Here is a 17909-nt window from a genome sequence, read left to right on the forward strand (position 1 = left end):
ATCAGCTGAGGGAGGGCAGTACTTGGTAATCAGCAGGAGGTTTCCTTACCCCTCTGTGAGCTGATGCCATGAGACTTCATGGGGTCTGGAGTCAATGTTGAGCACTCCCAAATCAATTCTCTCCTGACTTTATACCACTCTGCTGCCACCTCTGCCGGGCCTGTCCTGCTGGTGGGACAGGACATACCCAGGGATGGTGATGGTGGCGTCTAGGACATAATCTGTAAGATATGATTCCGTGAGGATGACTATGACAGGCTGTTGCTTGACTAGTCTGTAGGGCAGCTCTCCCAATTTTGGCACTAACCCCCAGATGTTTTTAAGGAGGACCTTGCAGGGTCAACAGGGCTGTAATTGCCATTGCCATTTCTGGTACCTAGGTTGATGCCAGGTAGTCTGTCCAGTTTCATTCCTTTTTTGAGTCTTTATGGTGGTTTGATACAACTGAGTGGTTTGCTAGGCCATTTCAGAGGGCATTTAAGAGTCAAGCACATTGCTGTGGGTCTGGAGACACATGTAGGCCAGACACATGTGGGACGACAGATTTCCCTAAAGGATATTAGTAAATCAGATGGGTTTTTACAACAATCGACAATGGTTTCATGGTCATCATTAGACTTTTAATTCCAGATTTTTCTTGAATTCAAATTCCACCATTTGTCGTGGTGGGATTCAAACCCGGGTCCCCAGAGCATTATCCTGGGTCTCTGGATTACTAGTCCAGTGACAATACCACTACCATTGCTTACCCCCTGCCTTAAAATATTCAAAGACTCTGCTCCCGCCACCGTTTGAGGTAGTGTTCCAAAGATTCACGACCCTCAGGGAAAAAAATTCTCATCTGTCTTAAATGGGTTACCGTTATTTTTAAACATGAAACATCCTTTCTACATACACCCTGTCAAGACCCCTCAGGATTTTATAGAACCAAGTCACCTCTTACTCTCTAAACTCCAGTGGATACAAAGCTAGCCTGTTCCAACCTTTCCTCATAAGACAACCTGCTTATTCCAGGTAGTAGCCTAGTAAACCTTTTCTCAGCTGCTTCCAATGCATTTACATCCTTCTTTAAATAAGGAGACCAATACTGCTCCCTTACTTAGATGTGGTCCCACCAATGCATATCCAGATGTGGTCTCACCAATGCTCTGTATAAGTGAAGCATAACCTATCTTGTATTCAATTCCCCTCGCAATAAATGATAGCATTTGATGAGCTTTCCGAATTACTTGCTGTACCTGCACACTAACCTTGTGCGTTTAATGCACTAGGACACTCAGATCCCTCTGCATTTCAGAGTTCTGTAATCTTTCACCATTTGCATAATATACTTCTTTTTTATTCTTCCTGCCAAAATGGACAATTCCACATTTTCCTACATTATACTCCGTTTGCCAGATCTTTGCCCACTCACTTCACCTATCTACATCCCTTTGTAGCCTCTTTACAACCTTATACCTTCAGTCCCTCCATCCAAGTCATTTATATAAATTGTAAGAAGCTAAGTACTGCACTGATCCCTATGGCACACCACTCGTTACATCTTGCCAACCAGAAAATGACCCATTTATGCCTACCCGCTGTTTCCTGTTAGCTAGCCAAACTTCTATCCATGCCAATGTTACCCCCTACATCATAAGCTTTTTCTACAATAGCTTTTGATGAGGCATCTTATCAACAGCACATATTACTATTTCAAAGAACTCCAATAAATTGGTTAAACATGACTTCCCTTTACAAAACCATGTGCACTCTGCCTGATTGCCTTATTACGTCTTTAATATTAGCTTCTAACATTAGTGCAGTTCCAAGTCACAGAACTAAGTACCACGTCCTCAGGAAGGTGTGGTTTGTACCCTGGTAGCTTACAATGGGGTTTTATGCCCGTGAAATTAAGGCAACTATATTCAAACTCGACAGTGCGGCCCAGCCCAGACTTTCCCCGGCTGCCTCTTTTGCATAAACTTTCATCAGCTAATTTCAGTACATCCCTGGCTGGGAGCTTACCACCTGCAGCCAAAGATGGATCCAAGTAAATTGTGCTGCTGAGGTGCTGAAGGACACCAAGATTATAGCAAATTCGCACCTGGCTCTGTCAGCAGTATATGAAACCACCAAGGGGCTATCAGGCCTGGACAGGTTTCCAGAGACTTGTTCCTGTACGCATCACTAACAGGGACTATAGTGATACTATACAGTGCACTACATACTGGCAGCAAAATCTTATGCTGACGTAAATGGCAGGGGACTTAACTAAAATGACTGCAAGTGACAAGTGACAACTACTTATTCAAGGTCATCGATATTCAGCGTCTCCTGAAAAAGTCAACATTAGACCTCTAACCAGATATATTTCTATCCACTGGAGCACAACGCTGATTCTTTAAAAAAGTTGCAACTCACATAATAAAATCCTGACTCAATAATGCTGCTCCTCCCCACCCTTAGGTCTGCCAAACCCAGGCTCTGCTGCTCCCTTGCCTCTCCAGGCCTGTCAAACCTCTCAGAGTTTGTTCCCTGTTTCCACCCCCCACATCTCTGGCAAGCCCCGCAAAGTCTTAGGCTCTGCAGCTCCCTCCTGGGCCTAACAAAACCCACAGAGTCTGGGACTCGTTTCCTCCACCCTCCTGGGCCTGCCAAGCCCCGCAGAGTCCCAGTTTCCGCATTTTTCTCCACCCCTCCGAGGCCTACCAATGCCTACACAGGCTCAGGTTCAGGTACCGCTGCTCCTTACATCCACTTCCCCACCCAAGCCTGTTGAATCCTGCAGCTCCACCAAGTGGCCAGCAGCAGAGCACACCTACCGGTGGGATTGAGGCAAGTCCAGGCCAGCACAAGGCTGAGTGGCAGCTTCTCCAAGTCCTGCCCCCAGCCTTGTAACTGGCGCAGGTTGTAAAAAAAAATTAGAAGAGCAGAATTCCATTACCTAAATGTCGGAATGCCACCAAATGGTAGAAATTTCTCATCCCTGTATGGATGAAGAAAGAGAGTGCTTTAATTAACTCAGCTGTGGCTCAGTTGTAGCAATCATGCCCGAGTCAGAAGGTTATGGGTTCAAGCCCCACATAATCTAAGCTGACAATTCAATGCTATACTGTCAGCGACATTAGACTTAAGACCTGCATGTGCTGTCAGGTGAATGTGAAAGATCCCATAACACTATTCCAAGAAGAGCAAACGAGTTCTTCCTGGTATCCTGGCCAAAATTTATCCTTCAACTACAATCAACACAAAACAGATTTTATAGTCATCGTGGAATTATAGAATGATTACAGTACAGGACACCTTTCAGCCATCATCTTTATGCTGGCCCTCTGATGGAGCAATTCACCTGCCACTCCCATGCCTTATCCCCATAGCCCAACAGTTTTTTTTCCCTTTCTAGATAATGACAGCCTTAATTGATCCTGCTTCCACCAAACTCTCAGGTGGCACATTCCAAATCCTAATCATACTCTGCATGAAAAAGTTTTTCATGTCGCCATTGTCTCTTATGCCAATTATCTTAAATCTGCGCCTTCTGGTTCTCGGTTCATCACCAATAGGAAGAGTTTCTCCCTATTTACTCTATTCAGACCCCTCATGATATTTGAATACTTCTATCATATCTCCTCTCAATCTTTTCTTCAAGGAGGACAATCCCAAACTCTCCAATCTAAGTAACTGAAGTTCCAGTGAGGACTGGAATGGCGTACCTGAAAGGTGTCATGTCCTTCTTCAAACAGAGACACTTGAAAGGGAGATAGGAAAGATGCAAAAGACTGAACTTTAATCTCCTACAGTTGCAGAGACAAAAGACTGACTTGCACATCTCAGCAGACTTATGAAATCCATCCCCTATTGATTTATATCTGAGATGAAAAAAGCATGGACTCTGAGTGCAAGTCATAGTTTTTTTTTCCCCTTCCAGAACACAGGGAAAAAAAATCAGTGAAAAAGCTGGTGTGGTGTGTGCCTGTATGTGACAGCAAGCAGAAGAACAAGCCAGTCAGTCAGTCCCCACCCCCGCCACACACCCACAATCTAAAGGAAATGGGACAGGGCTTTCAGCCACCCTGCAGGACCAAGTGTCTCCAAACTGACTGCGAATCTGCCAACCTCAGCTCTACCAAAATCGCCTAACTTAACAGCTGCAATGCACTGCCAACTATGCCTCACGGACAAGCCAAAATCCCATTCGTATTTTTAAAAAGTTTTATTTGGACTCTCAACTTCTCATTTTGGATCTGTGTGTATGTGTGTTTTTATTATTTTTCTCGGGTTTTAGTAACTAATAAACTTAGTCTTTCTTTGACTCAAGAAAGCCCGATTAAATTGGCTCCTTCTAAAAAAAAAAATACATTTGGATTGGGAAAAGGTATCCACATGGGAAGGGATGGCTTTTAAATCAACCTTGTTGCGACCAACCAAGGGGTTGAATAAAGAGGAGCCAGGTCATTCCTCCTCACCCGGGAGCACAACAAAATTGGGGTCCTGTTCAGGAAGTTAACAAATTGGGGGACATCGTCCAGGGACCGGTTGTAACACAGCCTTCTCTGTAACCTCAAAAAAAACTCCAGCAAGTTAATTAAAACACAATTTGCCCTTAACAAATCCATACTAGATTTCCTTCAATAACCTGCATTTGCCCAAGTGGCAATTAATTTTGTCCCAAATGATGGTTTCTAAAAGCTTCCCCACCACTGAGGTTAAGCTTACTGGGTTTTTAGTTGCTGGGCTCATTGTTGTTGGTGTGACCCAGCGTCTATACTTGAAAAAAGTATTTTAAACAAAAAATGCGGGAAACACTCAGTAGGTCAGGCAGCATCTGTGAAGAGAAAAAAGTGTTAATGTTTTTGGTCTGTGACCAAGATGCTGCCTGGCCTGCTGTGTATTTGCAATATGTTTTGTTTTTATTTCAGCTCCCAGCATTGGCAGTATTTTGTTTCTGAAAAAATATTTAGTTGGGCGTAAAGCACTTTGGATGTCCTGAGGTTATGAAAGGTGCTATATAAATGCAAGTCATTTTTCTCTTTAACTGATGAGACGACTGGAAAGTTGGTGCTTGACGTTAACTGAGGGGTTGGGGGAGGTGGAAAGGCTGCCATGCTGAAATGAGCAAGAAGAGTGCAAACTGGAAGATTCGAAAAGAGCATGTCTGTGAAAGAATAGGGGGGTTATATTCAGGGTCTCTGCTAGTAAATCAGTGTTTTTGTTTTGTGGGGTTGACTATTGAGATAACATTTCAACAATTGATCTGTTTAAAATCCAAATGCTTTTCCTTTAAGATTCAAAATTTATAATTGCAAATGTACTTAAAATGAACCAAAATGTATTATTTCTACTGTATAAAATCTATTTTTCATGGGAGCATGTTTAGAAACACAAATTGCACTACCTCTAACAGCTCAATTCTTTTTCACATGCTTGTGTTTTTCTCCCTCACAGCAACATCCATTCCTCCACCCGCACCATGTGAATGGGTGTTGGGAACTTACAACTTAAATTCCAAGTTCACAGGAACTACAGTCGCCGCCAAATAAAGCGTTAACATTTAAAAAGACAGTCGCTTGTATCGGCCAAAATTTCAATTTCAAAGTCTGTGGTTATCGCATCATAAGTGCTCTGCATGTTTTGGGCAGAAACAGCTGTGCTTACTCACTAATATAAAAACAAAAAAACTGCGGATGCTGGAAATCCAAAACAAAAACAGAATTACCTGGAAAAACTCAGCAGGTCTGGCAGCATCGGCGGAGAAGAAAAGAGTTGACGTTTCGAGTCCTCATGACCCTTCGACAGAACTTGAGCCTCAAGTTCTGTCGAAGGGTCATGAGGACTCGAAACGTCAACTCTTTTCTTCTCCGCCGATGCTGCCAGACCTGCTGAGTTTTTCCAGGTAATTCTGTTTTTGTTTTGTGCTTACTCACTAGTTAGCTCAAAGACTTGGTTAACAAAATTCTTGTTATATTCTTATGAATTATACAAAGTTCCAGTGTTACGAAGAACAGAATGCGTTGAATTGTTTTGGCCCCGGATCAAAGGCATCTAGTGGGCTAGTGAAATCATTTATCGGCTTGCATGAAGATACCTAAGCACTTCCATAAAGTTGGCACTATGGATCTCAGAGTCCCTGGTCAAGTCTAGGGTTAGCAGCGTACTCTAAGAGTATATATTCTTATGCAAAACCAGTCAAACACAAATATCCAATCAAACCAAGTTACCTGATCTATTACAAAATAACTTAGAGCCAAAGCCAAAGGAAAATCTTACTGCTACTGTCTGCAGGTGTCTGCAGGCCTCTTTAGCTACCACATTTGATCCACTATCACTTATAGTAGGCAAATTGGATTCAGACAAATGCACCCACTATAAGTGGAGGAGACTGTACTCATTTTCATAGGGCTTAGGCTTATAATCAATGCAGTTCTTTGGTTTACAGGTTTCTGAGGGCCTGTACCAACTCTTCTAAGCTGTTTTATCTTTAAATTATTCTGGGATGTCGTGCTGGATTACTTTCGTTTGAATTTAAATCGTGTCCCTGAGTGTTCCAACTTTACATTAAACTTAATTTCTTCCAACTTCAGATGTTTGTAATCAGTGATTATATGTTATTCAAAATGATTTATAGGCATTTTCTTGTTTGTTTTAGCACATTGCTTGACAAAGAGACTGACTTCGTTACATCAAGTTGCACTTGGTCCCCTACTATTGTTGACAGTACCAGAGCTGAATTATGAGAGCAGATTTAAAATTAATCAAAAGTAACTGTAAACTATTAGTTAAAATTAAGTCACTTCCAGCATTAAATAGAATTAAGAATGTTCGGTTTTTTTGAGTGTGTTTTCTTGATCAACAGCTTACCTGTTCCTTAATAACCTTTTTGACGAAACTTTTTCCTCTGCTTATCTGTTAAGTAAAAAAACCCATTATATCAACATTTTTGGAAGCATAGGATTTTGCATTTTTGATGACTCACTAAGAAAGTGTCAGATTCAATGAGAAAAGGATCAATTCATTTAATTGGTGATTTAAATTCAGGCTAATTTGGCTTCAATACAAATTCAAGAGCATTTCTGCATCAAAATAAAAACAACTTGCGTTTATGTAGTTCCATTGATCCAGAAAATATCCTAAAACAATTTATATTGGGAGGGAGAAGGAAAAGAAAAAATAGAGACAACAGAAATAAAAGGAGTGGACATCAAGTTATCACGAGGTGACCAAGCGCAGTCAAAAAATTTGGATTTTGAGAAGGTCTGCAAACACACACAAAAGGTGCTGAAACATATGTAGTAAGTTTCAGATACTAGAACTGAGTTGGCTTAAAAATCTGCAGGGGGAGACAACAATTACAAAAATCCAGAATTGAAGATCTTGTAACTTATGCAAAGGCAACATAAGTTTTACTCCTTGTTTAGCACATCCTTTCCTGTCAGTGCAATTTTAAGGCCAGTCAAAATCAACACACTTGCTATTTTCAATAGCATTGCTCTGAAGCAGGTGCCTATCCCCATTAGTGCTGAAGAGCAGGCCAGCAGAAAGGAAGACCAAGCTATAGGGTTTCCACACTGACTTTTAAAAGAAAAATTTCAAGTGAAACAATCTTGTCAATCATTTCCTACAATAATGTGGGATTATTTTGAACAAGAATATTTGCCTAGATTTTGCTGTAAAAATAATTTTATCAATAATGAATTAAAAAAAAATAAATTGGGACAGCAACTTCCAATGACCACACATGCACAAGCCACACATGCGCAGTTAAATGCGGAAATCAGAACACTGTTCACTATGAGTTCCCCGGCTAGTCCAGAAGCTGCACTATAATATTGCGTCAAGAGAATCGGCATTGAACTACATGGAAGGTGATAGATACCTGCTAAGTTATCCAAAAAAGTTCCAGTCTTTCCATTCCACTGTAGCTATTTTTAAAAAAATACTGTAATAAGTCTTAATTATTGCCACACAATCTCTCTAGCAATTAAAACTAATTTTTACAAATGTGGAGTTTCATTCAGAATGACAGAATTGTTACAGCGCATGAGGCCATTCGGCCCATCATGTTTACACTGGCTCTCTGAGCAATTCACCTAGTGCCATTACCCCACCTTCCTGCTTTTCAGGTAACAGTCTAATTCATTTTTGAAAGCCTCAATTGAACTTGCCTCCACCACATTCAGGCAGTGCATTCCAGACCCTAATCACGTGCTGCATGAAAAGGTTTTCCTTGTGTCACTTTTGCCAATTAATTTAAACCAGTGCCTTCAGGTTTTAATTATTATTTGCAATTTTATGAATAAAAATGTAATTTTAAAAAACGTCTTCTTCGTCTCCTATCCCCCTTTCTTAATCCCATTATTTCTTTCTCTTTCAATTTCAATTTCTATATATCATTTGGTGTGGATTTAACTCTCCTAGTTTACTCTTCTTGTTTCAAACCCTGTTTTCTTCATTAAGAATTCTTCAATCTGATTTTTAAGGATACAAAATTATTTGTCTGTCACATTAAAATGGATTTTAATCACTGTACATTCCAGTACAAAAGCCCATAGAAAGTCTGTACGCATATCTAATGAATGACTGGTACTGTTATTTCGCCAGTCACCCACAAAATCCAGGCTAACACCTAGACTTTCCTTCCCCTTTTAATAAAGAGTATAATTCCACTTTACCTTCCCTAAGTTTTGATATTTAGCTTACTGTTCCAGTATAATGACATTCATCAACAGATTAATCACAAATAAAATAAATTGGAATTACATATTATTACTCAAAAAAGCACAAGCAATAAAGTTATCGAAAGTTATTTTGAAGATAACAAAAGTTGAAGTATTTCAAGTTCAGTAAATTTTTGCAGTATTTGCATGGTCATATAGCCTGAAACATACCATCTCCAAAGCTCTATGTGGGCTTCCTTCATGGCTTTCTCTTCGACTGCTCAGATGGGGAGATGTGTTCCCAGGATTCTGAACAGAATCTGGGCTTGGTACAGGGGAGTTTTTCCCTGTAGTCTGGACAAATTTGGCCTCACTTCTATTAGAAATGATGTAATTAATATCTTTGCTGAGAAACTTTTCAATTGTCTGTATTAAAATAAACCACAAAAGAAAAATTGATTAGAAAGGACTTTTGAAAAAAAATCATGCAGACAAAACATTTTCCAGCTCTACGTAAATCATTGTATAATCAGCACCTGGTTCCGAGTTAAACAGCAATTTGCATTTACGTAGCGCAATTAATGCAGTAAAATGTCCCAAGGTGCTTAAAAACACCAAGCCACATGAAAGCCAGAACACGTGATTTGAGAGATTGGTTTTAAAGGGTTTAATAGGTTTTAAGATGGGTTTTTTTAACAGAAGGTAGAAAGACAGCAAAGCTTAGTAGAGAATATCGGGGCTCAGGGCCAAGGCAGTAGAAAGCATAGCTGCCAATGATGGACTAAATAAAATCAGGAGGTGCAAGAGGCCAGGTTTGGAAGAGTGCAGAAATCACTCAGGTTTGTAGGGTTAGAAGAAGTTACAGAGATAGGAAGGGGCAAAGCTATGGAGGAATTTGAAAATAAGGATGACCATTTTAAAATTGAGGTATTGTTAGATCAGGAACCAGTGAAGGTTAGCAAGCACAAGTTGGATGGAAGACAAATATAGCAGTGGCTTAAATGTCCATGCAGATCAGGTGCAGGTATTGCACTGCTATGGCCCCCTTTATAGGCATGAGATGTATACCAATTTCTACCCCATAATGTCACGAAAAGTGTAATAGTGGACTGACCATTTGGAAACTAGTAAATTATTGCAATCCAATTAAATTTTAGCATTGAAATCTGAGGAGTGTTAATTTCTACTATTGCATACATGCAACAGCCAGCCCTCCCAACTGACCATAACATATAATAGTCCTGAATTATGTGTCTGCACACGAAAGCCATTTGTTATTCAAGTTAGAAGGTCATTTTATGATACTAACAAAATTAACACAAAGACTTGAGGTTGGACATTCCCCTTTCAGGCAGAATTCACCCACCAATGCTATTTCCATGGCGGGGTAGAGGGAGCAGGTTTCGAATTGGGGCTGCTGCTTCCCAAGCAGGCGGATGCCAAGGTGGGCAGGTTAGAAGGCCTGCCTTCATTCACAAAGGCATCAACTTAGTTCTGGACATGTGTTATGTAGCTTCGCCCTCACCCCCCCCCTACTCACCCACCTGCCTGCCCCCACCCCCCTGAAAAACCTCCATGAGAACTCATCCAGTATTCATAATCCAGAACTCATAAGCCCTACAATATCACTGGGAAATCTCTGAGATTCTTGTGAAAGTGTCAAACTAAACAAACAGCTATTCAAACACCACTTGAAATCTTAGGGGCTCATAAAACTGTCAATCTAAACAAAGCTCACAGTGCCCTTGACAGCTGTATCAACAACCCCTGCTGAGCTGAATCCATTATTGGAGTTTGGAGCTCAACTAAACATTCAATAAGACTCCATTGCACAACTGTGTCAACAAAGCCTCCACAGACGGATACAATAGTGGAACAGATGCTTCAAAGGTGGAACAGATAGCTGACCCTCTCATCAGGATGGCAAAAACCAGTCTTTTGTGTTTTATCATAAAAAATTCATATCAGCACAACTGAAGTATCCAGCTGCTGAGTTATGTAAATATCATAATGCTTCCCCGTCCCCAACTCCGTACTTAACAGGTTTAATTGCAAAACTAATGAAGCGTTAAAGGGTTGAACTTTACAATTTAAAATAAAGGTCAATTAACTAATTTACTAATACTTAAATATCTAAAGTAACACTTTAAAAGAAAGTGATTATTCTGAAATACAAACAGGAGATTGCATTCCTCAGTTTGTTAAAGGATAAAATTGATTATTCTTGTAATTGTGAACATACTCCTCCTAGATTTTGTAAGTCCTTCTCCAAGCTTTCAGCATGTTTATTGGAAGGCAGGTCAAGGTAAAAGACTTTTCCAGTAAACGGCTTTAATTTGATATCTGCTGCTTTATTAGCTCCTCTCTGTAACGTCTTCAGTGGTCCTTTACCTCTTCCAGATTTTCCATGTACTGTTGTTAATCCTATAATAAAGATTATTAATTAAACCATTTTAATAGAAAACGCACAGCTTTAAAAAAAACCATAAAATTAAATGGAATCAATAGAGAGTGACAGAATGTAGATCTATGCCATGATTCCCTACATTAGATGGCAACCAAAACAAGACACCTGACATATGAAGAAAGATTTTATATGAAAGAATGGGTGGTGATGGTGTAGTGGCAATGCCACTAGACTAGTAATCCAGAGATCCAGGTTGATGCTCTGGGAAAAACCTGGAAAAACTCAGCAAGTCTGACAGCATCTGCGGAGAGGGATACAGTTGACTCTTCGAGTCCAGATGACCCTTCATCAGAACTAAGACATATAGACATGAGATGAAATATAAGCTAGTAGAAGGGAGTGGGACAGGTCGATTGGGGGCCAGAGATAGGTGGAGGCCAAGAAGAGACTGCCAAAGATGTCATAGACAAAAAGACAAAGAAGTGTTGACGGTGGTGATATTATCTAAAAGATGTGTTAATGGGGACATTAAGGGAAGCAAACTAGTGGCAGATGGCCCTAGTGCGGGTGGGGTGGGGGGAAGGGATCAAAATAGGCTAAAAGGTGGAGATGAAACAATAGATCGAAATAATAAATTAGGGAAGAGAAAAAAATAGTTGTAAAAAAAGATAAATTATTGGAAAAAGGGGGAAAGGAAAGGGGGTGGGGATGGAGGAGAGAGTTCATGACCTGAATGGTCAAAAAAATGAGATGAAAGATCAATAAATTGCCAATGAAATAGGCATTGAAGCAGATTCTCCAAGCACTGAATTTGTTATCATGTCTCAATATTCACTAAATGCCTCATATTCATTGCATTGGGAAATCCTTGGTCTTGTGCACTTGGTAAGGTTTGTTTACATGAGAGTAAAAATTGGTCACTGTGAATCAGTTCTGGTATATAAGGAACAGGGGATCTGCTTAGGGAGCGAGTGATGCCACTAGGTGGACAGGTAAAAAATAATGGCATGCCTTTGTGACCTTCACAAAAACATCTAAAACCACCCTACAAATTTTGCTCTTCAAAGTTGAATTGCAGCTGGAGGGAGCATTGAGACATATAGGAGTATCAAAGGTGAAGTACATAGGACAGGATTGAAGTGCACTAGCTTCTGTATTTGTCCTGCTAGTCTGATAATAACCCTGTAAGTAATAATGAAAAAACATGAAAAAGGATGATGAAATAAACAGTGACTATTAATTGTAATGTTAATGTCTATCTAAGCATCACAATAGGTTTTTTCTGCTTATCTGGTTTCTTAAAAAACAAAATTGCATTCCTTTTACACAATTATTTCATAATTTTGCAGACAAAAACTTTTGATTCAGTATCAAAACTATATACTTACGACTTGGCAGTAATTTGCTATCTACAGTATTAGTGCGAGGTTTCATTTTCAAGTAAAGTCACAATCTTTCTACACCATTTCTGTTTATGAAGTACCTGAAAAAGGTTAACCAGATAAATATTATGATATATACAATAGGCTGCAGATCACTTTACAAACATGCACTATGCAATGATTACATCACATTTGTTATTCCTTCAGTGTGATCACAGGGTAGTGACTCATTTACTTGCCAATTCAAATACAAACCTGTTTTAGAACAAGCTAACACTAAGATTCTGAACTTAAGAAAAATCATGAAACTGCATGAGTTTATAGTATAGAAGATCACCATTTTACACTTCACACGTGCATTAGCTCCTTGCTGACTTACAATTCTACTGACTTACTGTCTCAATAGCTCTATCCCTTACACTGCCATAGAGTTATCTACTTTAACCTTTAAGACACAATGATCTCTGCAGCAAAGCATTTCAAACTTTAATACCTCTACATAAAGGTATCACTCATAGCCTCCCTAATCAATGTGCTATAATTTTGCATTGACCATCTCTTGTCACTGATTCCCCAGCCTGATGAAATAGTCTTTTTATATTCAGTCTTTCACAATCCTTTATAATACTAAAAACCTTCACTAAACCTCCTCTCAACCTTTGCATCTCCAGTGGAAGTAGTCCCTGCATCTTAAGTTTAGTCTTATAATTACAATTCTCATCCTGAGCATTATTCTGGTGAACCTATGCTTCACAATAACTAGTGACTGAATTATTGACTTGTGCAAAGTTACTTGTGTTCTATGTCACTTTTTACCAAAAAGGCCAGTACCATTTTTGTGGCTTCCCAGGTCTCACTGTTCATTCATAGCCTTCGCTGTTTTTTGATTGGCACCACCCAAACTCACAACATCCACTACCTAACAATGTAGCATATGCAGGGGAACATCACCTCCAAATGACACCGCCTGACTTGGTACATATCACTTTTCCTGCATTGTTGGTTTGTTAAAATGGTGAAATTTCTTATCTAGCAAAATTGCAGAAGTTCTTTCAACACTTGAACTGCAATGGTTCAAGAAGGCTGCTGACGATCACCTGGCCACTCCAGTGCCAGCTAAATCCAAAAGAATGATTTTAAGAAAACTCTGATTCCATAGTTTCCCTCTTAAAATGTATTACCTCAAACTTCTCCTCCTTAAATTGTATCTGCCAATTTTGATAACTTGTCCCTATCATGCTGAAGCCTTTTACACTTCTCTTGTAGTACACTTCCTACTTGAGCAGTCAGAAAATTTCAATATCATGTTCCTCTGATGAATTTAAATCATTTATATTTACACCAAGAATGCATCACTGACAATCCTTCCCCAATCTAGACAAATATATTATTTGTTTCTAGCTGTCCTCAATATGTATCCTCCGTTCATGGCTACCTGATTAAGAGCTGTTTATACATCCCATACTAGAATTCATGCTATGGTTTCAGAAAATATTAGGTACAATATGAAACATATGTATTGTAATCAGAAATTATTTTGTGACAAATATAGTGAATAATTAAGAGTCTCATCATCATCGTTAGCTGTAAATTTGGCTAGATGCTAATATAATATGCAACACTAAATAGGATTTTACGGTCTAATAAAAATCGCAGGCACTTTAATGCAGAAAGAAGCCGTCGGGTCTGTTGCACCTCCTTCACCAAAACCATCTTTTCTAATCCCATTTCTCTTGTGCTCATGTGTTCTTTTCCAAATATTCATCTGGTTCTAACAACAATCATTTGTACTTATATAATACCATTGAGTTGGTAAACCGCCCCTATGCATTTCACAGAATTCATGGCGAAATACATACAGCATTCAAAATTATTGGGGCTGTAACTACAAAATAAAGCAAGATTTTTTTGAGGATTGAAATTTAGCATTTTTTCCCCCATCTTTGCTTAGGTAATGCTAGGAAAGTATGCACACCACTGATGGATGACATAATTAGTTTTTTCTTTAAAAAAGGTAACACTTCTCTAGATTACAATGATTATGACAAGGTAGAGACGAGATGTGTCTAACAAGGAAAGCCAGCCATCACCTACCTATGCTGAACGTCACCAGATGATAATGCCAATGCCGGTTATCACTAAAACACAACAAATTTTGGGCATCTGAACCCTGGCTTTCTTCAAGATTCAGAGCTAAATACAAAAGCTTTGGACTAAAAGAGTTATATAATACACAAATTCGATAGCTTTACATAATGATTATATTATTAGACTCTTAATCCTGAACTAGTAATCCTGACAACAAGTTTAAAACCAACCACAGCAGTTTGGGAATGTGAATTCAGTTTCTAAAAAATGGAAATAAAAAGCTGTTAACAGCAAAAGTAGCGATCGCTAAGTTACTGGTTGTAAAAACCCAATTGACTCACTAATAGTCTTTAAGGAAAAAATAACTGTTTGGCTAACATGTCCCTTAATTGCACACAGTCGTGGCCTAGCCAACCACTTCAAAAAGATGGTTCAGCACCATCTTCTCCGGGAACTAAGAATGGGCAATGCAACGTCCATACCCAAGAATTAATTTTTGAAAATCTTGCATTTGATATCTAGTCAAACATGGGATCAAGATAAAAGTTAATAATTAACTAATGGCCAATTATGGTTGGGTGAATTTCCTCACACCCATGTTTATTTTTCAGGAGAGCAAGCAATTGCTAAAAGTAAATTTGCTACACTTAATGGAAGGGATTGTGAATTTCATTATGCTCCAGTGTTTATTTTTTTTCCAGATCATCCCAGTTGCTAAATAGATAATAGGGAGAGAAAAAATATTAAAGCCAATTGCTCAGTTGCAGGTCTCTATATCTGAACTTAAGAAAAGTGACAAAACTAATTAATATAAAGTAAATGATTGTTTGTATAGATCAGGATGACAATGGCTGGTGGCTATAAAAAGAGTGGAAAAAATCTAGAAGACAGTAGGTAAAATCTAATGGACTATGTGGGCCATCATTCATTCCCTAAAACATTCCGTAGGAGAGAACATATTTTGTGATGGATTGATGAAGTTGAATAGGAGAAAGTATTTCAAGCTATACACTGTAGACAGCAGTGTAGGGGTTATAATACTGGATTAGCAGTATGTAGACTGAGTGCAAATCCATGGATGGCACACTGCAAAACTGAATTCAACAAATCACTGTGAGCTAAGGTAAAAATGATACCTATAACCGGGTCACAAATATCTTATAGGATAGGGAACCTGCCACCTAGAGAGCAACTAGGGATGGGCAATAAATACTGCCTTGCTCAGACTACCCACATCTCAAGCAAAATTAAAAGTTTTCACATTTTTCTGTGGCAAATACTGACAGTCCTATAATTGTCATCTTAACTTCTGAAAAAAGGTGCCAGAGGCCTAAAAGAAACAGGAATTATTGCAAAAAATGTTTATATTAACATTTTAAAAAATTACATACTTGTAAGGCAACAAACAGTAAAATTCAGAAATAAGATAACATCAGGGCGGTCTCCGATTACCTGGTATGACCTCACAGGCCCGATTTTTAAAAAAAAGCATATACTTTAGACAATTCTGTCCCAGATAATTTCAGATGTGCATAGGGCTGGTTCAATCATTGATAGATCACTCAAAAATAACTTGTATTTAAATTGTGCATTACAACTGTATACTGGGGTTGTGAAATGTAGGAAAATGTGGCAATCAATTTGTACACAGTAAGGTCCCACAATAGCCAATGACATCAATGCCCAGATAATCATGTTACTGATAGTGATTAAGGGTTAAATGTTAGCCAGAATATCAAGAACTCCTATTGCTTCTTTGAGTAGTATCATAATATCTTTTTACATCTACCCAAGAGGGCAGACTGGACCTCAGTTTAATAACTCATCTGAAATCCGTCACCTCAAACTGTGCAAAACTCCTTCAGAGAGTGCAGAAGTTTCTGGAGTAGAGCTTTCTAATTTCTAGTACAGCATTACTATCTAATTCAAAGGCAAGAGTGGTATCACTGAGACAAGGCTACACCTAGAAGAATAAATTCTTGGGATTAGTACACATTTAATTTTAATAAATAAGATATAGAGAATGAAAGATTGAACTACTCGCATTACTACAGAAAATATTCAGCAGTACGTTCATTATACAAAAGGCAGTTAGAATTTTGTATAAGTGTAAAGCTGAAGTTTATGATAACAACTATGTAAGCTGCATACTCAACCAGTGGCATATTTGCTCAGGACCAATCTCAAATTATGAAACCTGCTACAATGAAGAGACCACAGGGTGTACATTACATTACCATAGTGATCAAATGTGGCAGTTCCACGGCCTTAAATTTGACAAGTCTTTTTTTTTTAAAAAAGGCAAGATTTTTTTTAACAAAAACATACTGGAACAGGGGAAGACTGACTGGCGTCAAGGGCTGACGGTTCACCTTTGAGATCTAGATTCAAATGCAGTCTAGAGTCATGGGGTTGAAACTCTTGTGTGTGTTCAGGCTTTAAAAGTCATAAGTGAAATGAATTCGGGGAGTGCCAATCCAGTCCTAGTAAACACAGTCCTACTGCACAAAACTGTTTTGAGAATGGGGCCAAGACGCATCATTGGGTCAGAATAAAGGGAGCTTAAACCTTCATTTGTCTGTTTTACACCTAACATGGGATTCTTAGAAGCTGTAAAGGGTCACAGTTCCACCTTAGTCACTTAGTAGTGGTCGCTGTGGTAGTAGACATCGGTCCATCTCGGGAAACAACGGATTGCACCTGTGGTGTATTTACACCATAGAAAATAACCTGAACGGGGTAGAAGTCAGTTTAAGTCAAAGGAAGAGGATCAGAGTGAAGGTGTAAAGATTATGGAAGAATACCTGGAGAAAATGAGTAGTTTCAAGCATCTGAGGTCAGTGGTGGCAGAAGAGGAAAGTATGGAAATGGAAATTAAGCAATGGATTACCTCTGGCTAGAGTAATTGGAAGAAGTACAATGGAGTGTTGTACGATAGAAAAATATCGCTGAAACTGAAGGAAAGAATCTACAAGACAGTTGCATGACTGGCCTTTTGGTATAGTGCAGAATCTTGGGCAACATCAAGAGGAGAACAACAATTGGATACTGATGAAATGCAGATATGCGTGGAGTGATAAGAAAGGACACAATCAGGAACCAGTACATCAGGGGGTCAGTAAAAATTGTGGAAACATCTAAGAAAGTAGCTGAGAAGAGATTGAAATGGTATGGGCATCTGTTGGGGAGAGCAAAAGGGGACTTGTGCTGAGGTGAGTGATGGAGATGAGACTGCCAAGATAAAGCAGAGGAAGGCCTAAGGACAGATGGAGGGATGCACTGGCGAAAGACAAATGCAGCAGGATTGGAAGAAAAATGCTTAACTGACAAGAGGAGATGGAAAAGGGTGATCAACCGGCATTTTGGCGAGCCTAAGTAAAATGGAAGAAGCTGAAA

The 17909-nt window shown here is 39.1% G+C and overlaps 1 protein-coding gene across 4 annotated transcripts in view; it reads right to left on the minus strand.

Moving 5' to 3' along the window:
• Positions 1 to 17909, minus strand: part of LOC121275945 (protein DBF4 homolog A-like) — a 60531-nt gene that overhangs the window by 25587 nt on the left and 17035 nt on the right. For all 4 annotated transcript variants that reach the window (XM_041183843.1, XM_041183842.1, XM_041183845.1 and 1 more), the window contains exons 2-5: positions 12432 to 12526; positions 10879 to 11060; positions 8868 to 9062; positions 6841 to 6885 (exon numbers count right to left, since the gene is read on the minus strand). In XM_041183843.1, the coding sequence (XP_041039777.1) occupies positions 6841 to 6885; positions 8868 to 9062; positions 10879 to 11060; positions 12432 to 12477 (468 nt within the window). In that variant the 5' untranslated portion in view covers positions 12478 to 12526. The remainder of the gene's footprint in view (positions 1 to 6840; positions 6886 to 8867; positions 9063 to 10878; positions 11061 to 12431; positions 12527 to 17909) is intronic.

The sequence above is a fragment of the Carcharodon carcharias genome, chromosome 3 (genome assembly GCF_017639515.1).
Source record: "Carcharodon carcharias isolate sCarCar2 chromosome 3, sCarCar2.pri, whole genome shotgun sequence".
Classification (NCBI taxonomy): Eukaryota; Metazoa; Chordata; class Chondrichthyes; order Lamniformes; family Lamnidae; genus Carcharodon; species Carcharodon carcharias.